Source organism: Malus sylvestris, chromosome 9 (assembly GCF_916048215.2).
Source record: "Malus sylvestris chromosome 9, drMalSylv7.2, whole genome shotgun sequence".
Lineage (NCBI taxonomy): Eukaryota > Viridiplantae > Streptophyta > Magnoliopsida > Rosales > Rosaceae > Malus > Malus sylvestris.
The window spans coordinates 15,551,719-15,576,510 of record NC_062268.1 but is presented as its reverse complement, the minus strand read 5'-3'; the positions used below and the strand labels follow the sequence as shown (position 1 = coordinate 15,576,510).

The 24,792-nt window shown below is 39.6% G+C and overlaps 4 protein-coding genes across 4 annotated transcripts; 1 reads left to right on the top strand and 3 right to left on the bottom strand.

Annotated features, from left to right (window-relative positions):
- The first annotated feature begins 7,385 nt into the window (after nucleotides 1-7,385).
- Nucleotides 7,386-9,442, top strand: LOC126634213 (protein NODULATION SIGNALING PATHWAY 1). The gene has a single exon (XM_050304706.1). It carries the CDS (start codon nucleotides 7,623-7,625, stop codon nucleotides 9,276-9,278), a length of 1,656 nt encoding a protein of 551 aa, XP_050160663.1. The 5' UTR covers nucleotides 7,386-7,622; the 3' UTR covers nucleotides 9,279-9,442.
- Nucleotides 9,443-12,659: 3,217 nt separating this feature from the next.
- On the bottom strand, nucleotides 12,660-15,188 carry LOC126582335 (E3 ubiquitin-protein ligase SPL2-like). The gene is made up of 6 exons (XM_050246458.1): nucleotides 14,631-15,188; nucleotides 14,440-14,541; nucleotides 14,144-14,320; nucleotides 13,907-14,028; nucleotides 13,343-13,462; nucleotides 12,660-13,088 (listed from the first exon to the last, which is right to left on the bottom strand). Exons 1-6 carry the CDS (start codon nucleotides 14,982-14,984, stop codon nucleotides 12,797-12,799), a joined length of 1,167 nt encoding a protein of 388 aa, XP_050102415.1. The 5' UTR covers nucleotides 14,985-15,188; the 3' UTR covers nucleotides 12,660-12,796.
- Nucleotides 15,189-15,618: 430 nt separating this feature from the next.
- LOC126582337 (E3 ubiquitin-protein ligase SPL2-like) lies at nucleotides 15,619-18,553 on the bottom strand. Its single transcript, XM_050246460.1, has 6 exons — nucleotides 18,022-18,553; nucleotides 17,811-17,927; nucleotides 17,530-17,700; nucleotides 17,326-17,447; nucleotides 16,570-16,689; nucleotides 15,619-16,152 (listed from the first exon to the last, which is right to left on the bottom strand). Exons 1-6 carry the CDS (start codon nucleotides 18,361-18,363, stop codon nucleotides 15,873-15,875), a joined length of 1,152 nt encoding a protein of 383 aa, XP_050102417.1. The 5' UTR covers nucleotides 18,364-18,553; the 3' UTR covers nucleotides 15,619-15,872.
- Nucleotides 18,554-18,696: 143 nt separating this feature from the next.
- On the bottom strand, nucleotides 18,697-21,592 carry LOC126582336 (E3 ubiquitin-protein ligase SPL2-like). Its single transcript, XM_050246459.1, has 6 exons — nucleotides 21,175-21,592; nucleotides 20,975-21,076; nucleotides 20,689-20,859; nucleotides 20,469-20,590; nucleotides 19,587-19,706; nucleotides 18,697-19,106 (listed from the first exon to the last, which is right to left on the bottom strand). Exons 1-6 carry the CDS (start codon nucleotides 21,520-21,522, stop codon nucleotides 18,818-18,820), a joined length of 1,152 nt encoding a protein of 383 aa, XP_050102416.1. The 5' UTR covers nucleotides 21,523-21,592; the 3' UTR covers nucleotides 18,697-18,817.
- Nucleotides 21,593-24,792: the final 3,200 nt, after the last annotated feature.

Sequence of the window (24,792 nt, the reverse complement as noted above, 5' to 3'; positions counted from 1 at the left end):
AGGAGCAAACAAAGTGTTAACTGCATGTTGTTTCTGTTTCTTCAGTTTCTTATGAGAACAACCTTTTTGCATATTTTTTGCTTTTAATATTTGTTCTTCGGAAGTTAGCTACTTAAACAAGTACTTGAACATTCACTTTCATCCTACTAATTGTGTAACAGGAGGGATTAAAAAAATGGTAGAAATTGTACATACAGAAGAACACAAACTTTATTCTTTTCTAGAGTTCCTGTTGGATCAGTGGTTCCCATCAACATATAACTCTGAGCACTAGAAATTTTCCCTTTTTAAAACTAATATTTTCCTCTTTCTTCAAGAATGACAAACGATGTTGCAAATATGATTCTTCTACACGAATATGAGAAGACATCAACTTAAACGTGTTGTAATCATCATCCATCCCGCCGTAGCTTAAGGCAATTGGAAATATAGAACATGGAAGGAACGAAACCCATCAAGGAACTAGAAATAGTGAAAAGAAACAAAAATTTAATAGGATGTTGTATAATCCGTAGACATGTATAAAAACAACAATATGGCAGCCATTTAAATAGATAGAAATATAACCTTACTTTTGGCTGCTGCACGCCTATTGCAAAAAACACCACTGAGTATTTTCCAGATCTTTCATCAGTAACTCCATGAAATAATCTTTCGGCACCACTCTATGGTATAGAAAAGCAATTAAATTCCTATTGGACATAGAATGTAGTAGGACTCAAAATTGTTGTTAAAATAACACTGTTAAGAATATGAGCTTTACTTACTGACTTTGTGTCTTATTCATGCAGTTACGCTTGAAATGTGTCTTCTTTATGCAGTTACGCCTGAAACAGTTGGTTCCCGCAGCAACGTGCGGGCTTATTTCCTAGTTCTAAACTATTATAATCTACATGAGGGTAATTCGAATCCAGGCACCAGGGACCGGCATACTGTCCTATTCAACTGGCCTAGCCAACGTCTACATTTCAATCTAGTTTACTACTCATCTATTTGTTTTCTTCTTTCATTTTTTACTACTCATCTTCCTGTGCGTTGTGAAACAGTAACACAAATCATAATATTTATAACCAATTGGCAAATGAGTAGTAAGTCCAAAACTGTACCCGATCATTCTGAAGGAACTTTTGATTTCACTGAGCAGCATCGCCTCGTGAGATGTTGCTGCTGACCACTGCTGCAGAGCTTCATTCGAGTTCCAGTTGGTGCATGCAATGGCAGACTGAAGGGCTGGTTAGAGGCGTCTCATGTTTCCCTGAAACCGGGCCATTTAATTTTGGGTCCAAACAAAAAGCACAAGGGGTTTAAGCCTTTCACGAAGTTCAGAGCAACTTGAGGAGGAGTTTGCTAATCCAGCAAGATGTACTACTTTCTAGCAGCCCAACCTAGAAAATAATCATCATGGTTCATAATAGGGGTTCTAAATATTGTTTAGTGTAATTCGTCTTTCACGAGATTCGAACTTTAAACCTCTCAATTAGAGGTGAAATAATATGACTAGATCGTTGTATTAACCGGCAAGTTAACAAAGAGAAATCGTTGGCTTTCTTAGGGAAATATGCTCAACCTATAAAGTGTTCCAGCTTGGGCATTCTTAGTAGGATAATTCACACTCATTTTTATCTCCCACATACCCTTGTTAATTTTTTTCCATTCATTCAATCTGATCCAAAAGTTGAGAGGGGTGAGTAAGAAGTAAAGATTGGTGTGTGGATAGCACTACTCTTCTTGATATTGACTTAGGGTCTTCCCTTTAATATTTGGGTGTACCCATTTTTCAAGGTCGTCCTCTAAGAAGTTTCTTCCAAGACATTGCCAATAAAGCGGGTCATCAATAGCTTATCTAGTCAGTGATTTACAGTTTGCTTATCTACAGCTTTCAGGTTTATGCTTGGCCTTCACTGAATCATGTTCAGTTGGATTTGTAATTTCTTTTGGTCAGGGGATCCTGATTCCCGAGGCATTTCGTTTGTTTCTTGTAGAGTTTATTGTCGTCCAAAACATTTGGGGGGCTTATGTAAAACCACTCCCCAAATTTAGTTTGTATTTATACTTTTCCCCTAAACAGTTGTTGAAGTTTTCATTTTGGCCCCCTATCCTAATCCAATCCGGATCTCTTTTCCCATACTCTCTCCTCTCTTCAGCTACCATGTGGCTGCCCCTAAACTCACCACTCTCTCTCTCTCTTTCCATGAACCCTCTCTCAGTTCTCACTCTTCTCTCCCTCACTCTCCTTCTCCCAAACCCGGCGACACCCAACCTACACCCACACACACCCAAAAAGGCTCCCCAGCAACGACACCACAACCATTACGCTCGCAAGGATCTCCCCTCCCTCTCCACCATTGTCATGAAGCTCCGGGGTGCCCAGAGAACACCAAACCTAGGTCCGGCGAGCTGTGGGTGTGTGAGCCCAAATCCGGCCATATCCGGCTGTTTCACGACAAACCTCAGGTACCAACTTCTCCCTCTCACCTCTACCTTCAATTTCGTAGGTAGATCGTAGGTTAAGGTGACCAAATGATGGTGACCGGAGCTCGAAAAGCTCTGGCCTTCCTCCCCGACAAGAAACGGGTCGAATGACCCAAGTCCAATGAACCTAGGCCTTTCGGCCCGTTTAGAACCCAGGACCTTAGGCCCGTTAAGCCCAACCCACCTATTTTAATTAAATTTATTTAATTTATTTTCTAAAACCCAAATGGCTGTTGGGCCAGGCCTTCAGCCCAAGGCCTGTTAGGACCAAAACCAAAACTGTTAGAGGCTTAGGCATTTGGGCCGTATGGAACTTGGGCCTTTGGCCCGTGGAACTTAAGCCCAACCAGTGGAAACCCTTAACCCAAAACCCTTGGACCCCAGGCCTTTGGGCCTTAGGATCCAAGCCCAAGAACCTGGCCTAGCCTATTGAACCAGTCTGGCCTTTGACCCAACTCGTTGACCCAATTGACCAACTCGTTGATTTTGACTTTGACCAGTCAACGATCAACGCTGACTTGTTGACTTTTTTCAAGTTTTCGTCTGGGACCCCTCATAGGCTAATTTCGACTTCCTTGACCCGTTTATGATGTCCGTTTTCCCAAATTCAATCATTTGAATAGAGTTTTATTAATTTGACCCTTTATTTACTTAGGTGCATTTATGTGGCGTTCCATTTACACTAGTTTGCGTGGCTCTTCAGCGGCGAAGTATTTGTGAGTGGACCTCTTTTAAAATGCATGTTTTAATAGTAGAAATGCATACATGAAAAACATGATTTAATGATTACATTTTATGAGATATTATGCTTACTGCGAATATTTTGGAATATCATATTTTATCGAACTGATGTTCTTTGTACCATATATGATGAATGACTATATGCTATTTAGGACATGCTTTTACACACTTTTTATAGTATAGATGATGGATGACTTTATACTATGAAGATGTTTTGAGATATATGTATCTATGTTTGGAAAGACTATATTCGATTGTTTTGTGTGTATCTAGTGGTCAAATATTGACCTTCGGGTTGGGTGATGTAGGAGCCTGCGGGCGATGATACTTATATTGACCTTCGGGATGACTGTTGTAGGAGCCTACAAGCAATGATACTTATATTGACCTACCTATAGGCGATGATACTTATATTGACCTTCGAGTTGGGTGTTGTAGGAGCATGCGGGTGATGATACTTATATTGACCTTCAGGTTGGGTGTTGTAGAAGCCTATGGGCAATTGATACTTATATTGACCATCGGGTTGGGTGTAGGTTGGTGCCTGAGGGTAATGATACTCTTATATTGGCAGGGTGTAGGTTGGTGGCTTCGGCCGGAAGATACTTATATTGACTTCGACCGGGAGTAGGTTGGGGGCTTCGGCTGTATGATACTGATACTAATACCACTATCTAGCACATTATATACGAGATATATTTCATGAAAGGTTCTATGGTATGCTAGGGTTTTCAGAAAACCTATTACATATTAGACTATTAGTTTTCATAAAACTTTGGTGGTTAGTATGTTGATAACTGTTTCAGTATTATATATATATATATATATATATATATATATATATATATCAACTTGGTCCACTCATATTTGTTTTGCGTCCCCTCAAGACCTAGGTACGAGGAATACGACACGAACTACGAGGCATTCCCCTACCAGTGACATCGTGCTATATTCTCTCTGCTTTGGCATCTATTGTAATAGCACTTCTCTATCTTACCTTCCGCTTGTACTCTGTATTAGTTGTATGCTCTAAACATGTCCTATATTATCATAAAAATTCATTGTTGGCAGTTGAATATTATTATTGTGATGATACTCTACTACTGCATGAATAGTCACATTATATTATCTTGCTACAATTGAAGTGCATGCTTCACATGTTCTCAACATTTGCATTCATAAATGGCTTGCGTCACCTTCGGGTGTCAACCAGCACGTGACCATCCTGATGTCTGTGGGATATCGGGATCAGGGAGTGTCACTTAGGTTTAAAAGATTTATCTTCTCATAGCCTTACCTTGCTGGCTTCTCTAGATCAACTCGTAAGCTTTAGATCATTTTACTTTGTACTTTTATTTGGGGCATTTGGTTCCTTCGGAATATGCTAAGCATTGGTTTACGGACTGTTTTCGGGAATCGTCTTCAACATGTTTTTCTAGCCGGCACCTTCCTTCTACTTCTTTGCCTATTTTCTCATTGCTAGGTATTTCGCCGCTCTTGGCTTCGGCCCCCTGTTCACTAGCATCCTTCGCAGTTGGGGTGGATTAAGGTGAATATATATGGCTCTTATTCTAATGAGTGTGCGAGTTTTGGAGGCGATTTCCATACCAGTGAAGGCCAAGTCCTTGGCGCTATTTGCTTCTTGGACAGAATTTGTGAGTTCGGTGACAGCGAAAGTTTAATTTAGCTTTTATTGAGGCAGTTCGTGTCGCATGGGTTTGTGACTGGAAACACCTTTGGATTAAAACTGATTCCACTTTGGTTCAACATTACTTATATAAGGCTTTGTCAACAGTTTCATGGTTTCGTCAGATGAGTTTTGTTCCTACACATATCTATCGGGACGGCAACCAGGTCGCCTACTTGCTAGACTCTTATAAGGCTGCAGCTTACGCTTGACGTTGGTGGTCAATTATCCTATCATTTGCAGTCACTGTTCATACACGCAATTTGCCTTTTTTTCCTACTCATCGTTTTTGTTGACTGTTTGATGGTGTTGGCCTAGTCTCCTTACATGTACCTTTTTATAATTCTTACTAGCAATCGGCACACACGCTCTAAGGGCGCAACTAAATATGTTTTTTTTTTATTTTAGTACGACTTATTCTGAATGAGCATGGATGACAACTCAAAAATAAAAAAAGACAAATAAAAAAAGTGGGAAAAGAAAAGGTAGGAGAACATGGGGAATGTAGAGTGGTAATTTACATGGTTGTGATGTTATTATAAAAAACAATAAAATTTGTGTTATGCGTATACTAAATTGTCCACATTTTTTATTTTTGTTGAGTTCTGGTGAGAGGATTAGAATGGTAATTTATTGAGGTTTTGGTTGACAAACATGATTTTATTAATATATAATTTAGATATTAAAAAAATTTGGTAGAGAGTGGAGGGGCGAGGGTTTCAAGGTGCAATGTCAATTTTCCTTTGGGAAGAGTAGGTGTCTCGTACGCAACTATTAACAAATAGCTAATCTCGCCTAATTTTGCTGTATTTTCATCCAAAAAAAAAAGGCAGTGCTAATAATATGTTGTTTAGAATCCTTCTCGTATTTTTTATTTTTTTTAGTTTCTGAAACTAATGTGTTTTAAGTAATATAGTTTCATTCACTGAAATCCTTATTAAGTAATATAATGTGAAATGTTTAAGGGTCGTCCGATAAATTGGACTGTTAATTATGATTTTATTTATTTATTTTACAATTGGTTTAAAATTATTTAGTACGAATAGTTACAACTTACAAATACAAAAGTGCGTTAATATGTCGTCAATATTCAATCAATATGTCATCAAAGAGGGCAACAATCACGGTTATTTAGTACGAATAGTTACAACTTACATTCATGAAAGTGTGTTCAGTTGATATGTCGTCAATATTCAATCAATATGTCATCAAAGACGGCAACAACCACTCAATATATTCATGAAAAAAAAATCACATCTTCTAATCCAACATGAGAGAGAGAACCCCGAGTGTAGGCGGCGGACTCTACCCAACGTCGAAGATGGCCACCAACGATGAGATAGCCCGACGACGGTGATGCAGGGATACAATGAAGAAGAACTTAGTAATCAAACTCTAAAAACAAGAATCATATCAACTGGGGGGCTAGTTAATCCAATCCAGTTCCCTTTCTTACATTCTTTATTTAAAGTTGTCACATTCCGTCCTTATTTTACATTTTCTCAGAAAAAGAGGTGGTAACTGCCAAGAAAGAGGATTGAATTTGAGTAGGCAAAAAAGGGAGGCACAGCCACTCAAACTCTCTAGCTAATTGGTCCTCTTGTGTCAAGAAGAAATACCACACAACATCACCATTAGATTTAATTAAAACATTAAGGGGCAAAGAGAAGAACATAAATATTGACAAATGAAATAGAAAAGGTCCACCTTCAAAACCAAACATGTTTAAGAGTCTTTCCAAAAACACAAACCAGTAGCAAACAAAGTGTTTACAATTTTTAATTCTTTTGAACCAGTATCGGCCGTCTGCAGACTATTTAAATTCAACGCTAATCACATTTTCACAGCAGCTTCATCTCTATATCTAATCGTAATTAGTGGATCTCAATTGGCATGACATGCCAAGGAATAAGTTAACCTTTCAAGACACACAAGGGTTAATTACTTAATTAGAGTTGATTATCCCTAATGAAACATCACATCGTCCAAATTAACAGCACACCCCACATTACAATATGCCTTCCCTTGTCTCATTCATGCACCCCCATTGCCTTAATCCATTAATTTAACATTTAACACATTTAACGTTTGATCCTATAATTTTTTTTTTTAAATGTGTCATCAAGTTTAAATTTCTTGCATTGCACCCTGAAGTTTTGAAATTGTATTAATTCAAATATTTCGTCTATTTGAACATCTAACCCTTCATTAAATTGACAAGGCGCCATATGTGGAGTCCGAATATGAGATGTGACATACCTTGCACGATTTGATCCGATTGATTGTCATTTTGAAAAACAAAGCATCGATTTAAGAGAAGACGCAGCTCTATGTCGAGTTTTTTAGGATTTTTAGGTGTTTTTTTCTTCTATCAATGTGGTACAAATGTGAGTCACATCAGCTCATACTCGTGATTCCACTCTCACCGTAACATCAATTTAATGAAATATCAAATAATCAATTACATCAAAAGCATAAATTGATATTACTTCAAAACATTATGGTGCAATACGGAAAAATTGAAACTTTGTGAATCACTTTGAAAATCATTCAGAACTTGGAGGGTATCCCATAAAATACCTCCATCCATTTTGGTCAATGATCAAACTTTGTCACCTTTTGACAAAAACAAAAAAAAAAAATTTGTCACCTACCTTAAGAAACCCCTTTTCTCTCTTCATCATCTTCACTTCCTCTTCCCTTTCTGAAATTCTCAAGCACAATGACCACTGAACAACCAGAGCCAAACTCCACCTCAGATCATATCTTGGATTGGCTTGAAGATTCAGTCACTTTCTTCCCATCTTTCTGGGATGATCCTTACCATTCAAATGACATCGATGGAGGACTTCAATGGTGGGATGAGAGCCATGATCTTGTTCATCCCACCACCAATCCTACTTGTCTCAACAACCCAACTGGCATTTCAATCCCAACAACCACCACAGGGCCCCCAAATCCCGCCAATTTGAATCATCCGTCACCTACCGATTCATCTAAGAAGCGAAAGGCGTCCCCGGAAGAGCAACACATTGATCGGAAGAACCACCACGGCCGTCCGATCAATCCTGCCGTCCCGGGGAACCAATCAGGTGAAGAGGTAGTAGTGGTGCCAGTTAAGAAATCAAATGGGAACAAAAAAGGGACAGCCAAGGGTACGGGGAATAACTGTAATAACGGTAATAGCAAGGAAGGGAGGTGGGCAGAGCAGTTGCTAAACCCTTGTGCCTCAGCCATCACAGGTGGGAATTCGACACGTGTCCAGCACCTCCTCTTCGTTCTCCACGAGCTTGCCTCAGTCACCGGCGACGCCAACCACCGCTTGGCAGCTCACGGGCTCCATGCGCTGAATCAGCACCTGTCCTCCTCCTCCTCCTCTGCCCCTAACGGCTCTGCCTCAGCGGCGCCGGTTACTTTCACTTCCACAGAACCAAGATTTTTCCAAAAATCTCTGATGAAATTCTATGAGGTGAGTCCATGGTTTGCATTTCCAAATAACATTGCGAACTCTTCAATTCTCCAACTTATTGCGGAAGAATTTGATCGAACTCGAACCCTTCACATTGTCGATGTCGGTGTGTCTCATGGTATGCAATGGCCTACTCTGCTCGAGGCCCTGACTCACCGGCCAGGCGGCCCTCCGCCATTGGTCAAGATCACAGTTATTGCCGGCGCTGAAAACAACCAAAACAGAGGGATCCCATTTGCAGTAGGTCCTCCCGGTGAAAATTTCTCCAATAGACTCCTCAGTTTCGCCAAGTACATGAACATCAATTTGCAAATTAAGCGCCTCGACGATCAGCCATTGAAAACTCTGAATGCTCAACTGATCGATGCCTCCAATGACGAAACACTGATCGTTTGCGTGCAATTCAGGCTACACCAACTGAACCACAACGCCCCGGATGAGAGAACCGAGTTCTTGAAGTCCCTGAGGAGCATGGAGCCAAAGGGGGTGATCCTAAGCGAGAACAACATGGAGTGCAGCTGCAACAACTGCGGGGATTTTGCGACGGGGTTTTCGAGGCAGGTGGAGTACTTGTGGAGGTTCTTGGACTCGACCAGCGCGGCGTTCAAAGGGCGGGAGAGCGAGGAGAGGAGGGTGATGGAAGGGGAGGCAGCGAAGGCACTGACGAACCGGGGGGAGATGAATGAGGGGAAGGAGAAGTGGGGTGAGAGGATGAGAAGGGTAGGGTTTGTGGGGGAGGTGTTTGGGGAGGATGCCATTGATGGAGGAAGAGCCTTGCTGAGGAAGTATGATAGTAATTGGGAGATGAAAGTGGATGAGAAGGATGGGTGTGTAGGGTTGTGGTGGAAGGGGCAGCCTGTTTCTTTTTGTTCATTGTGGAAGCCTCATGAGAGAGAAGGCAACAATTAAAATAGGTGGTTATATTTTTATTTTTATTTTGAACTTTACGGTTTTTATTCCTGATTATCGTATTTAATTAAATGAAAACAACCGACATAATTAGATACGAGTGTATTTATTATTTTTCAAATTTAAGATTGGGTTTGCAGTTTAGTGTTCTAGCTTTATATCTACTTGATTTCTCCTTCTCCTTTAACTTCTCCATCTGTGGAGTGGTCCACAAATTCTGAACTTTTTTTCATTCTTATTTTGGGTTCAAGTAGTATACGAGGATGGTGGAAGAAATATGAAATGAACGTGGATGAAATGAGTTGAGTGAAACACAAAATGAAGTCGAAAACTAATTTGAAGCTATTTTCTTCCAAATTCGTTTAATCTCCTTCATTTCTTTCTCATCCATCCCTTTATCTTTTTTCATTGTTAATTTCTTCCACATATTTTTCCTTTATCTTTACCAAACTAACTAAAAATGAAATAGTTTTCAATTCCTCGCCATAATATACCCAATTTCGGTCCACCTCAAAGTTTCCAGTTTAATTTTCTCTAGCTTTACCTATGTATGTATGTCATGTGCAAGGGTGAAAAGTCATGATTAAGAGAGAGATTTTCAATCTTGTACTAATCGCCAATCTCGATTCAACTACAAGCCTGCTATTCAATCGATTGAAAATCGGATTGCACGTTACGGGAACAATTGCAAAATATAAAACATAAGCTTATTTGGATGTGCTTTTAAAACGATTGAAAACTTTTTAGAAAAAATATTTTTGGGTTTCAAAAACACTGGAAGCGTTTTCTATAAGAAGCACCAGTTATGTGCTTTTTAGAGAAAACATTTTCACCAAAAACGTTTTCTGTCATTTTAAAAACACATCCAAACTAATCAATAAGTGATTTCCACATATTTTAGAGCTTGTTTGGTTTCCTATTTGAAAATTTTTATCATTTCTCAAAACATTTCTTAAGAACATTTTTTGAAAACAATTTTTTTTAAGATTAAAAAACTTGATTGGTTTGTGATTTAAAAATTTTAAATCTTACGACTTAAACTAGACAAAGAGATCTAAAAAGAGGGGTCGCAGGAAAGATAGAGAAAGGAGAGAGAAGGAAAGAAAGTAAAAAATGATTGAAGGAAAGAGAAAGAAGAGAAGATCAGACGAGATAGAGAGGAAGATGTGTGAGAAATAACCGAAAGAATGAAGAGAACGGATTTGAGGAGAGACGAAATAGGAAAAAAAAAAAAGGAGAGAAAGAATAAAAGAGAGATAGATTTGGAGTGAGAGGGGAGAAGGGAGAAAGAAATGAATGAGTTTAAATTTAAAATCTCTAAAAACTGACTTTTTATGTTTTTAGAGAATAGACTATATTTTTTAGTTAGTCTTGAATTCAGTTTTTGAAAATAGTCCTACCAAATAAGTTTTTAAGGCCTAAAACTTGAAAATTACTTTTGAGTTTAAAAATTTGGATTCAAGTAAAGTACCAAATATGCTCTTAATTTCTCACACAATTCTTTTCTTTCTCACTATTATGTTGAATAAGTAAAAAACAATGTGTATTTTATCATTTTCAATCGAAAAATAATATAAAAAAAAATGACACCACTGAAACGTAAGCCCCGTTTAGTTAGTCCAATGGACCAAGCGAATAACTGTTAAGTCGGCCAAGATTACTCCGGGCTTGAAGCCTAAAGGCTCCACACGTGTCTCAGCCCATCGCACGGGGCGATAAGACTCCAAGCCTACGGAGGGTACCTGTTTCCAGGCCTGCATCTCTGCAGATAGGGGGCCCGGGGACTTTCCTGGGTCTAATTCTTTTTACAGAAATATGACCCAATCGCCTCGTCCAGTGGTGTCACCGGTAGGTTCTCCAACAAGCTTTATAAACAGCACAAAGAACCCTTGCGTGAGCGATGTGGGATTCCCAACAAAGCTTACTATACGTGCCTCTAATAAACACACTTTACAAAAATTGTAATTTCCGATTCAGTTTACTGAGAAACGAAAGAAACCAAAACGCGCGGTTTGGTTCTTTGAACGACGACGGCACTGTTCTTTGTTTCCCCGGGAGACGAATACGCCGGATTTGAGGCTATTCCACTTGCCGACGACGGCGGACTTGGCTTCGACGGTGCCGCGTAAGACGACGAGCTTTGCATCGGAGGGCTGAGATTCGTCAGGGGCGAGGATTGCGCGGAGTCCGGAGACCTTGACGTAGGGAGCGTTACGGAGCTTGAGCAGCGCTGAGGAGGTGTAGGCGAACTTGATGACGGTACGCGCGGCGGCGCACGCTAGGACTACGCCCAAAGCGGCGCCGTTGTAGGAGAGGGCGAGTTGGGAGAATAGGTTTATTACGGCTCGCTCGTGCAACGACATTGCATTGTCGTTTGGGTTCTACATGTATTAGGGGGGAAGCGGTGTGAGAAGAGAAGGTGGTCGTTTGGCGCCGCGACTGGTGGAGTGGCGGGATGGAGGAGAATAAAAGAAAATGAATTAAAAAGTATTAAAGTATTAAATATTGCATTGGTAATGGGAAGAAACAAAAAAGCAATGCTTTAAATCAATAAAAAAATAATAAAAAGCATTTAAAAATTAATCAAATTTCTTTTGAAGGTGCTATCAAATTTGGCAGCAACGAGGAGAGATGTCTTTTCATGTCATGTTACATCAATTTTGGTTTTTCGGTTGGAAAACATTATTGCTATCTTTTATTATCGTTACTGCTGATTTAAACATTTTGACATCTCTTTTGGAAATGCTCTGAGGTGGTTTAATTTTTGCTTTAATTTTCAAACTCAAGCATATCACCTATACATATCCTTAGTTGAGATAAAATTAATTTAGTATAATTATTCTATTGTTCTAACCCGTAAAAATGTATATCACATTAGCTGAGCGTGTTTAATGTGTCAAAATTGAGTTATGAGTGACACTGATCCAAGTATTTATCATTGATAACTATATTTTAATCTCTAGTTTCAAAAATGTCAATTTTTATAAAAAAAAAATTCAATGTAACAAAAAAAACTTAGTTGAATATAACGTATAAGGGTTAAAAAAAATCGAAAACCGAAATCAACCCAAATGTAGAAAACCAAACCGAACTAAAATGGCTCGTTCGGTTTCAGTTTTCTTAGTTCAGAAATCAAACCGGACCAAATTAAATAAATATTTATTTATTTATGTTGGACATTTAATTATGAAACCCAATTTATGTGCATTTATAGCCCGATTAAAATGTTTAACTTAATTTAAGCCCAAAACATAATTCAAGACCCAATAGGATTATTCTCTCTCTTCATTTCTCCAGACTTTCAGAATTCAATGGATGTGGGACTCCCATAATTTCAATGGTTAGAGTCTTCAATCCAGCAGAAAAAAAACAAACTAGCAATTTTCAGAAATTAGTGTAATTTTCCTTTTCAAAACTACAAAATACATAAATTAGTATCTTTGTTAAATACACAAAACATGCCTAACCCGACAGGAACAGTCCCTCACATAGTTTCTCCTAATACTAGAATACCGACGTTAAGAATCATATATTCGCACTGAAGCGCGGATATCCTGCCGGCAAACAGGACAGCATGGTGTTACATTCCGTTGGATTGATATGCTACACGGGTGGCAGCAAACACGATGCCCGCAAGGAATGAATGCCGATCGCCTTCTCCTCATCAGACATATAACACACAACTGTCCATCTGGAACCTCTCCTACTTCCTCCTCTTCTTCAATTTGAGTTTCAGTATTGCCGTCAGCAGCAGGGATTGATTGCTGTGACTGCCTTCCTTGCTTCCACGCTTTCAATTTATCCCAATTCCTGAAATAATACATGTAAATCAGTTTAACGAAACTCACATTTCCGATCAATGTGATCATCAGTGTTTAACCATTTCAATTTCATCTCTTAAATTATAGTGGGTGAGTATGAGAGATCTACAACTCATGTCCGTGGACTGTAAAAAGTTGTCCTTTACATCGGCCTAGAAACATCAAATAGCCCTATCGATATTGAACAAGAACTCGCAAGTAGAATGGAGTGAAAGAATGTCACATTTGGAAAGAAATGTGCACCTCGAAACAGCATAGCCAAGGATTCCAATTGACATTGAAACAAGAACAATCCCACTCCAGAATAGCACTCTTGTGCGTGAAGTAAGTTCCACAACCATCTCATCCTTAGACATCTCAGAGCTGTAAAAGACACAAGATCATTCAGGGAAGTCGAGCAATAAATAAACTCACGTTCTTACAGCAACATACTATCAAACAGTGACGTATAACAAAAAAGAACAGCAGAGAATTGGAATCTTCAACACAAAAATAAAGAAGGTAAAGCAATATATATTATTTGACAACAGAATATTTGTCCCCTGGATGACCGAACTGAAACTTAAATCCGAGTTCAAGGTTTTAGCCACAAAATAAATCCAACGGATGAGAGCACTGCTGCACAGGTATATTATGATAGAATAAACTACAAGTTACTGATGTCCTAGCTAATATACCATACTATTTGACAACCATTAACAGGATAGAGAAGGCATTTTCCAGAGTAATTAATAAACTTTTCATATCCGACGGCAATACTGAAATATAGAGATTAAAGAGGCCATGTTCAAGAACAAGCTCACTTACAGAAAATAGGGAAGATCTTTGCACGACTTGATATCCGGCACTCCATTTTTTAAACTGCAGAGACCGACAGCGCTAATTTCCTTTCCCAAAGGAAGAATCTTCTCTTCATCGAGAAAACCAATCTTCCAAACCAGAAACGAAAAACGACATCATAAAAAGGAGAAGCTAAGGAGCACTGGAGCAAATAGCTGAGATCCTAAGAAGCACACAATGGGAGGCAAAACTAGCAAAACTCACCGGGTATTCATGCCGGAAGAGTGCATCAACGAGTTTATATTTGTAGGGAGAAGCATTAACAGGATGAAAATTAAGATAAACTGTAGTAAGAGGTAAGGGATGTCTTGATTCATCTACATTCACAACAACAAATTCCGAAACCCTCCTTCGACTACCTTCAACAAGAACAAAAGGAACCTACACCAATATAAATCAAAATTTACCCTTTAATTTCTAAATTTTATGCATTCAAATAAATTTAAAATAACCATAGAAATTCACAGAAAATATTGAAAATAATTAACCAATTCCAGTACCGTTCTTAAATCCTTCGACTCTTGCTCTCTCCAAGGCTTCAAAATTAAACTTCTCAAATCAAACGGAAATCCGATGAAGTTCTTCCGATCCTTATAAACACACTTTACAAAAATTGAAATTTCCAGTTCAGTTTCCTCCAAACAAAAACGAAGATTAAATTTACTGAGCAACGAAAGAAATCAAAAATCACCGTTTGAGTTCTCTGAACGACGACGGCACTGTTCTTTGTTCCCCGAGAGACGAATACGCCGGATTTGGGGCTATTCGACTTGCCGTCGACGGCAGACTTGGCTTCGACGGTGCCGCGTAAGACGACGAGCTTTGCATCTGAGGGCTGAGATTCGTCGGGGGCGAGGATTGCGCGGAGGTCGGAGACTTTGACGTAGGGAGCGTTACGGAGCTTGCGCAGGGCTGAGGAAGTGTAGGCGAACTTGATGACTGTACGCACGGCAGCGCACGCTAGGACTACGCCCAAAACGGCGCCGTCGCAGGAGAGGGCGAGTTGGGAGACTAGGTTGATTACGGCTCGCTCGTGCAACGACATTGCGATGATTGTCGTTTGGGTTCTACATGTATCAGAGGGGAAGCGGTGTGAGAAGGGAAGGTGGTGGTTTGGCGCCGCGACTGGTGGAGTGGCGGGCTGGAGGAGAGACGGTGAGAGTTTTCGGGAAGTGGTGGTCTTTTAGTAGATTTAATCGGAGACATGGGTGATTTAGCGATTCACCATTTTGGTGCGCATTTGAGGCGGTTCAACTTTAATTTATGCTCATTTAAGGACATTGTGAAGTCCTAATTAATTAGGAAATTTTGACAGAATAATATATTTACGATACCACTTGATACTACGGTTTCATAGTAATCCTCTTCACTTATAAATAAGAAATCTTAAATTCGATTCTTTCACCAAAAACGAATTTAAATCACATTGTTGCTATCCCAGTAACACCCATATTTTGTCAATTTTTATGCCTTTAGCCCCCATACTTTGTAGTAGCCCTAAAGGTGTCATGATATCAATATTCATCGTCCATCTTTATAAGTTTATTTTTCTGTACAATTTAACTAATAGTAATTACAATACATATAATTGTACAAATATAATAAATAAATTATATTATTTATACAATTATCATACTAAAAATGTACGATTCTAAGTCGTAATTTGGTTGATACGGTAATTTGGTAAAAACTTACACCCCTTGGAGAGTCATCTATCTATACACTTCCAATGGTTAAAGCTTCTTACTCAGAGTAGTCAGTACCAATTAAAACATTCGTGTAGCACAAAGCTTCACAATTACGTACAAGATGAATCTACTTCAACTTTTACGTACACCAAAACATACCTAAACTATAATCCTTCCAACTCTTACCACTTGACCCCAGAAGCAAAATTCCCACACATCGTTTCTCCTAATACTAGGATACCATGTTAAGAATCATATACACGCAATGAAGTGCGGATCTCCTGCCGACAAACAGGACACTTTGGTGCTATGTCCCGTTCGATTGATATGCTACAGGGGTGGCAACAGACTCGATGCCCACAAGGAATGAATGCTGATCGTCTTCTCCTCATTAGACATATGACACACAACTGTCCCTCTGGAACATCCTCTTCTTCAATTTGAGCTTCAGCGTCGCTGTCAGCAGCCTGGCTTGATTGCTGTAACTGCCTTTGTTGCCTCCACACTTTCCATTTATTCCAATTCCTGAAACAAGAGAGTGGAAATTTAGGAATTTAATGACTTTTCTCCACCGCTCCTTGGCGATGAAAGTTAAGTTAAAAACCATTTTCATTGTCCAGGCCCGGTGGAGAAAATAAATTATCAAATTCCTAGTGGTTAGGGCCTTCCCCCCTCCCCTTAGTTTAGAATAGCGTAGAATATTGCTTGTGATAAAAAAACCCTTCAAAGGAGGCACAGCTTTATCCATGCAAGACATGCGAGAGAAATGTTAAAAGAAACTGTTAACAACCCGATGAAGGATCAATAGGATATTACACATCATGGTAATTCAGAGCACTATAAAAGGCTGCCTGTTATACCAGCCTAGAGACATTTAACAACTATCAAGATTTGCAAGCAGAATAGGGTAAAAGAACTTAACATCTCACGGAAAAGTTTTACCTCACAACTGCATAGCTAAGGACTCCAATTGACATTGAACCAAGAACAAATGCGGTCCAGAACAGCATTCTTGTGCTTGATGCAAGATCTCCAACCATCTCATCCTTAGACATCTCAGAGCTGCAAGTGATACAATATCAGATAATATACAGTATAAATACGCTTCTGACAGAAAATTAAAAACAGAAAAAAAAAATCTTTAGGGCTCTCAAGCGTAAAATGACCTTCCTACTGCCACATATTATCAATCACGGAAAGAAAAGGAAAAGAAAAGAGAAGGATTGAACTTAAATCCAGCACCGGCTACTATAAAGGGTGACAGTACTACTGCACGGGTACATTATAAAAGAAAATTTCTCTCTTCTCAGTGTGAACAAAATTAAAAACTTCTCACTAGCTGTGTCGTACTTTGTGTAAAAAGTGTCCCTGATCCTGACCGTATATATTGCAAAGCAGTAATAGGAGCATTAAGACCAAGCTTTGTAGTGCTAGGAGGATTGCTAGCGTGGCGTTAGATATTTCAAAGATGAAAACACTAGGATTGATTGCTAGTAAACCATACAGTTTGACAACCATTAAAATGGAAGGGTAGCAGCATTGAAGCAATCAACCATTTAACAAATCCAAGACAGATAACCCCGAAAAAGGAGAGTCCTAGACACAACACCAGAAAGTGTTTGGCAGATTAAAAATAATGATTTCTTCATACCCGACCACAATACTGAAGAGAACATGATGGAGAACAAACCCACTTACAGAAAATAGGGAAGATCGTTGCAGAACTTGATTTCCGAGACTCCATTTTTCAAACTGCAAAGACCCACAGCACTAATCTCCTTTCCCACCGGAAGAATCTTGTCAACAGTGAGGACACCAATCTTCAAATTCGGAAAGAAAAACGATAAGATAAAGAACGCCAAAGCAAATAGCACAATGAGAGCGAAAGCTAGCAAAACTCACAGGGTAGTTAGTGCCGAAAAGTGCCTTCAAGAATGAAAATGGAGAAGGATTTACAGGTTGTAAATGATGATAAGCTATCGTAAGAGGTATGGGATGGCTTGATCCATCCACATTCACAACCACCATATCCCGAATCGGCCATTGATCACCATCAACAAGAACGAAAGGAACCTACATAAATGTAAAACAAAATTACCATTTCTTTTCATAGTTTAACGCAAAATAAGCTTGATCATCGTCAAAATTCACAGAAATACTGAAAAATTAAGGCAATCGAGTACCTTTCTAACCAAATTCGATTCGTGTTCTTCCGAGTCTTTCCAGTGTCTCCAATACCTCCATACTATCGATCTCAAATTAAAGAATCCAATAAAACCCTTCCACTTGTGAATTATATACTGGGAGAACAAATTTGGAATTCAAATTTTCATCCAAACACACCACAAGAAATCACGGAAATTGAATTTTCTGAGCCAAGAAAGAAAGACGCACCGTCTTAGTACTCTGAAGGATGACGGCTCTGTCATTTCTATCTTTGGAGACGAGTACGCCGGACTTGAAGGCCGTCCATGTGCCGTCGACGAGGGACTTCGCTTCGACGGTGCCGCGTACAACGACGAGCTTGTCCGAGTGATCAAGGGGGAGGATTGAGCGGAGATCGGAGACTTTGACGGCTGGCGCCTGACGGAGATTTCTTAGAGCTGAGGAGGAGGCGGTGAAGTTGAGGACGGAGCGCATGGCGGCGCAAGCGAGGGCGACGCCCAAAACGGCGCCGTCCCAGGAGAGGACGAGTTGCGAGAGTAGGGAGATGATGGCATTGCTGTCCGACGACATTGTGGTAGTTGTCGTTTGGTTTCTTACACTCGGATATGTGGGTGATGCGTGTAGGGTGGTTTGGAATTTGGCGGTTAATTTTGCAACACCAATGTAAGTAAATTTCACTTTTACCAAACCGGTTACAAACGCAGTTGATTGATATAGAGGATTGGATGGGATAAGTTTTCTTCATGTTCCAAAGTCAAACTCTCCCCCGCTCACAATCTAGTTACGAGTGACATGACACCAACCCGACCTATTACTATTCACATTTTGTGAATCGTGTTGCATTTGCGTTCGTGTCAAGTACTGCAACCCTCAAGAAAATGATGTTTGCTATGTGGCCCGAAATTACCAATAACGAAATTGGCTTACGCTTCGCACAAGGCTTCACAAGTACATGCGAGATGAATCTACTTCCAACTTTTATATACACCGAACATGCCACAGTTTCTCCTAAATACTAGACATGTTAAGAATCATATATTCGCAGTGAAGTGCGGATCTCCTGCCGACAAACAGGACACTTCGGTGCTATGTCCCGTTCGATTGATATGCCGCAGGGGTGGCAACAAACTCGATGGCCGCAAGGAATGAATGCTGACCGCCTTCTCCTCGTCAGACATATGACACAAAACTGCCCCTCTGGAACATCTCCTGCATCCTCGTCTTCAATTTGAGCTTCCGCATTGCTGTCAGCATCCCGGCTTGATTGCTGTAACTGCCGTTGTTGCCTCTCCACTTTCCATCTATTCCAATTCCTGAAACAATTTGTAAATCAGTTTCTTGAAACTCATTTCAGATCGCTGTGATCATCATTGGTTAACCATTTCCATTTCGTCTCTTAAATTCAAACATCAAGTACGCGACAGTTTTGTAATTACTGAAGTTGTAATATCAAATCTTGAAAGAAAAAATAAAAAATTATTCATGATGCATGTCGTGCATTCCTGTATTTCACTGAACATAATTTCCTTTCTCCACCGCTCCTTGACAATGAAAGTTAAGTTAAACACCATTTAAAGGATATCTCTAGCCATGCAAGACATACGAGAGAGATATTAAAAGAAACTGAACATTCAGAAGTCAACATGGTTAAATGGCACCCGAGGAAATTCAGTAACGTTGCAAAATTTTCTCCTTGTTACCACCCTAGAGACATTTACTAGCTATCAAGATTGAACAGGAAGATGCAAGCAGAATAGGGTAAAGGAATTTAACATTTCAAGGAAAATATTTACCTCACAACAGCATAGCCAAGGACTCCAATTGACATTGAACCAAGAACAATCCCAACCCAGAACAGCATTCTTGCACGTGATGCAAGATCTGCAACCATCTCGTCCTTAGACATCTCAGAGCTTCAAAAGATACAATATCAGATAAAATACAGTATAAATACGCTTCTGACTGAAAATTAAAAAAAAAGAAGTATAGATAAGATAGGGCCCTCGGACGAAATGGACCTTCCTACGGCCACATATTATCAACAAAAAAAACCTGGAATCTTCAAAACAAACTAATAAAGTTTATAAAAAGCTATAATATTTCTCTCCTCTAGATGACAAGACTGAAACTTAGTTCCGGAACCAGATTTTATAACGGATGAGAGCACTGCTAAACGGATACATTATGATAGAATAAACAAGAAGTTACTGGAAGCTTTTACGCTTTTCTTTCTATTTCTTTCTCTTCTCTGTATCACCCCCTTGCTGTGCCTTCTCTTCATCCTCACACATTGGCAGAATCAAAATCTTCCTTTACTTACCCAATAAAACAATAATTATTGTTAATCTAATCCATCTTAGGATGCACGTCATACTTCGTGAAAAAAGTGGCAACTGATCCTGAGAGAGAGAGAGAAGCTTTTCGTAGTGGCGTTAGCTATTTCAAAGATGGAAACACTCCTGAGAGAGAGAAGATTATACCAGACTGTTCAAATTAAGTTACCACTGACTAGTTACGGAATCTAAGTATCTAATATCATAGCTAGTATATCATATTATTCAACAACCATTAAACTGGAATGGTAGCAATGTTGACGTCAATCATCCTCATCACAAATCCTACACATATTAACCCCGAAAAAAGAAAAGAACATGTTGAAGAATAAACCCACTTACAGAAAATAGGGAAGATCCTTGCAGGACTTGATTTCCAGGACTCCATTTCTCAAACTGCAGAGACCTACAGCACTAATCTCCTTTCCCACCGGAAGAATCTTCTCAACATTGAGGAAAGCAACCTTCAAATCGGAAACAAAAATTGATAAGCTAAAGAACGCCAAAGCAAATAACTCAGATACTAAAAAGCACATTGAGAGCAAAAACTTGCAAAACTCACAGGGTAATTAGTGCCAAAAAGTGCTTCCAAGAAAGAATAGGGAGAAGCATGTACAGGTTGCAAATGATGATAAGCTATCGTAAGAGGTAAAGGATGCCTTGATCGTTCCACATTCACAACCACAATATCCCGAATCGGCCATTGATCACCATCAACAAGAACGAAAGGAACCTACACAAATATGAAATCAAAATTACCATTTCTTTTCATAATTTCATGCATTCAAGTAAACTAAATTGCCATCAAAATTCACAGAAAATACAGAAAAATTAAGGCATTCGAGTACCTTTCTGACCAAATTCGATTCGTGCTCTCTCCAATACCTCCAAATTATCGCTCTCAAATCAGACGACCATCCGATTAAGCCCTTCCACTCCTGAACTATACACTGCACAAAAACAATTCTGAATTCAATTTTTCATCCAAACACACCGCAAGAAATAACAGAAACTGAATTTTCTGAGCCATGAAAGAAAGCAAACGTACCGTTTTGGTACTGTCAACGATGACGGCTCTGTGATTTGTTTCTTTAGAGACGAGTACGCCGGACTGGAGGCCCGTCCACGTGCCGTCGACGGCGGACTTGGCTTCGACGGTGCCGCGTACAACGACGAGCTTGTCGGATTGATCGAGGGGGAGGATTGAGCGGAGATCGGAGACTTTGACGGCGGGGGCATCACGGAGCTTGCTTAGGGATGAGGAGGTGGAGGTGAAATTGAGGACGGAGTGCACGGCAGCGCAAGCTAGGGAGACGCCCAGAACGGCGCCGTCCCAGGAGAGGACGAATCGGGAGAGTTGGGAGACGAAGACATTGTCTGGCACTGGCGACGACATCACGGTGGTTGTCGTTTGGTTTTACATTCGAAAGTGAGTGATGAAAGAGAACGTGGTGGGGTGGTGGTTTGGAACTTTGGCGGTTAGTAGATTAATTCAAAGACCGTGGATCGTTTAGTAATTTAGCACACATTGACGACTTTTACGGGACAGGTGGCAAATTTTTATTTTTTATTTTGGGCCTGAAGGAGCCATACGTCTCAATAAGCAAAGCCCATATTTTTTTTTGTCAAAACAAGGCCCATATTTAAAAAATAACAAAAAACAAACCCGGTGAAATTGTATTCTAGCTAAAATGATCCAACTTTGACATTTTATTGCTGAAATTTCAGCAACTAAGTATTAAAAGTGGATTGTTTCAGCCAAAAGCACAAAAATAAGTGCTATGACACACCCCGACTAGAGTCGAGGCATACTGGGCATCACCCGAATGTGATGTAACCAAAAGTGTAAGTGATGTAAATATGTGAATAAATTAAAACCGAAACTAGAACTTATTTAAACTAATAAAGTAAGTGCGCAATAGTAGGTAGAACCCATAGAATACAAATGTTCAGAGCATAAATGACAAAGTAGTGCAGTTGAAACTAATTAAGTACTTAATACACAACCGGGAAAAGTCCTTACATTATTTATGGATATGTTAGAATCACCGGATATTCCTCGGAATCCACAGAGTAAATCAGCTAACTAGGACCTGGAGGGGGGAAAACATAAAGGTGAGTGGGCAAAAACAAAAGTTTATAAAATCCATTTATTTTCTAAACATACTAACCCCTCACCTTAAAACATGTATAGTTTCCAGAAAATCATACTATGTATAAGTATGAAATCAAATGCAAATAAAAAATAATTCCAAAAATATGCCAATCACAATATCCCAACAGTGGCATAATAAAATCAGATGCTCATTGATCTATGCTAGCACATAAGTCGGAGTTGCCTAATACAACCTGTACGATTGGACTGATGCTCATCAATCTATGCTAGCACATAAGTCGAAGTTGCCTAATGCAATATGTACGACAGGACTAGGTGTAACATAATATACGCTTTAGTGCTACATTCATGTGAAGACTGGCGCTATTTGTGGTCACATACGAGCTGGAGTTGCCTATTGCAACCTATACGACAAGATGTCAGACTTGCCTATTGCAACTTGTACGACATGATTAGCACCTACTTGGATCTAAGGTGAGCGTGCGGTGCAGATGTGAACATCCACGTGAAAGACTGGCCCTGGCCCTAGGCGAGCACTAACATCAGGGTGCAGCAATGATGAGCAGACTACATAAATACAAGCATGCCATAACGATTCAATAATTCTAGTCAACATAATAAACATACATGCGCATCCCGTAATATTATTTTAGCATTTCACAACAATACAACATTTCTTATAACATTATTTAATCGTAGCATAATAGGCATAAATCAATTCAAAAGCATTTGTAGAAACTATAAAACTTTATAGGATAAATTACATTTTACCCCTTCAAGTTTGGATGTTATTACAACTTGATACAACATCTTTAAAACATTTCAATTTCATACACAAACTTATATTTTTGTTCAATTTCGTACATTCGTTAGTCAAACCGTTAATTTTGACTGTTAAGTGATGTTGTGGCAAGTGGGTTCCTCTATTTTGATGATGTGGCAGTCAATAATATGCCACATAAGAAAATAAAAATAATTATTTTAAATGTTAATATGGAAAAAAAGAAATAAAATAAAAAAATAAAAAAGAAGAAGAAGATCTGGTGGAGATCTTTCTCCCAGCAGCCAAACTAAATCCGGTGGAGAAGAAGTATCAATGGATAGGAATTGAGGGCTTAGAGTCTTCGTCCACGGTGGTTTGTGGCCATCGCCGACCTTTGGGCACGACACCGGCTCGTTCCACTTAAACGAATGGGTAGAGGGGATCGACGAAACGCAGTGCACGACGGCGAGGCCAAAGTTGGAGGCGAGTTGTGGATTTTGAGAATCGAAAAGCATGAGGAACTGGTGTCGGCTTCATCATCTAATCAGAGGGAGCAGGGATGGAGCGAGAGAGATAAAAAAAGCCTCGTCTGGTCGCCATCCGGCTTTCCTACCGTCGCTAAGCTCAAATTGTTTATTTGGAGAAGCTGCTCGAAAACCTAAGATCATGTGCAAAGCTCGAATTGGTTGAGGGTTTTCCCCTTCCTTGTTAGTAATTATTTGGTCATTTTATTGGTTTTGAGATCTGGGTTTTATTTTGGTGCGGGAGTTTTTTAAATTCGCATTGGGAAGCTTGCAAACGTTGTGGAGTTATTGGAGAAGAAGCTAGGGAGAAGAAAAATGGAGAAGAAGATGTGGGCTGGCATTGCACAAATTCAGGGACCCCCAACTCAAATTATAAATTTTGGTTATGGTTTTGGGAAGGGGTGTCCGCTGGTGGAGTAGGGTTGCTTTCTGCAATTTCGTGAGTTTGCAGGGTTGTATTTCTCTTTACAGTCTTGCCAGTTCGTTGAACTGGATTGAGAGGAAGATGGGAGTTTCAGGGATATTTGGTGGGGTGGACGGAGGATAGTTTAGAGGGGGAGGGGTTGTTGGATTCCTATGGCAGAAGCAATGGAAGAAAATGGGTATTTAGTTTTTTTAAATAAAAATTTGCCACGTGGCACAAATTTGGCAGCCACGTGGCAAAAATGTGGCATCCATGTTAGCTCTTAACAGATCAATGGATGGAAAATGTAATAGATGTATTATATTGAAATAAAATAGTACTTGATGTATGAAAATTAAATGTTTTGAAGACGTTGTATGATGTTGCAATAGACCTCAAACTTGAGGTGATAAAGTGTAATTGACCCAACTTTATATATCATATATATAAAAACAAATGCCCACTCACTGATACGTCGATGGATCGTAGCCTTCTAGCATCGATTGTCTTTATACGTCCTCGGGATAAGTATCACCTATGTGGGAAATAACTAAACTAATTAATTAATAAGGACATAAACAAAAAGGCTAGGAAAAACCCTCATAGTTTGCTCAAACAGAGAGTTTAAATATACGAAAACATTCTACTTAACGACGCGGACCCGTACATGTCAACCACTCACTGGCCGGTAACCGGACGCACCGCTAGGTTAAGGCCACATGCGCGAGCCATGCACCTGACACATTTGATAGACTGACAGAGGAATATTCCGTCAGATTTGACGGAATATTTTGTTAACCCTAACATTGTCAGAATATTCTGTTAAGTCTGACAGAATATTCTGTCTTCTTTTCCAATGG

What these genes read in the sequence shown, in the direction of transcription:
- LOC126582335 (XM_050246458.1), bottom strand. Translation starts at nt 14,984, where the DNA reads ATGTCGTTGCACGAGCGAGCCGTAATCAACCTAGTCTCCCAACTCGCC. An exon ending in TCGTTCAGAGAACTCAAACG is followed by an intron (nt 14,542 to 14,630) that starts GTGATTTTTGAT and finishes ATTTTTGTAAAG; the next exon opens with TGTGTTTATAAGGATCGGAA. An exon ending in AGTCGAAGGATTTAAGAACG is followed by an intron (nt 14,321 to 14,439) that starts GTACTGGAATTG and finishes ATATTGGTGTAG; the next exon opens with GTTCCTTTTGTTCTTGTTGA.
- LOC126582337 (XM_050246460.1), bottom strand. Translation starts at nt 18,363, where the DNA reads ATGTCGTCGGACAGCAATGCCATCATCTCCCTACTCTCGCAACTCGTC. An exon ending in TCCTTCAGAGTACTAAGACG is followed by an intron (nt 17,928 to 18,021) that starts GTGCGTCTTTCT and finishes TTGTTCTCCCAG; the next exon opens with TATATAATTCACAAGTGGAA. An exon ending in TTTTCGGCACTAACTACCCT is followed by an intron (nt 17,448 to 17,529) that starts GTGAGTTTTGCT and finishes CCGAATTTGAAG; the next exon opens with ATTGGTGTCCTCACTGTTGA.
- LOC126634213 (XM_050304706.1), top strand. Translation starts at nt 7,623, where the DNA reads ATGACCACTGAACAACCAGAGCCAAACTCCACCTCAGATCATATCTTG.
- LOC126582336 (XM_050246459.1), bottom strand. Translation starts at nt 21,522, where the DNA reads ATGTCGTCGCCAGTGCCAGACAATGTCTTCGTCTCCCAACTCTCCCGA. An exon ending in TCGTTGACAGTACCAAAACG is followed by an intron (nt 21,077 to 21,174) that starts GTACGTTTGCTT and finishes GTTTTTGTGCAG; the next exon opens with TGTATAGTTCAGGAGTGGAA. An exon ending in AAGGATCTTCCCTATTTTCT is followed by an intron (nt 19,707 to 20,468) that starts GTAAGTGGGTTT and finishes TATCTTTTGAAG; the next exon opens with CTCTGAGATGTCTAAGGACG.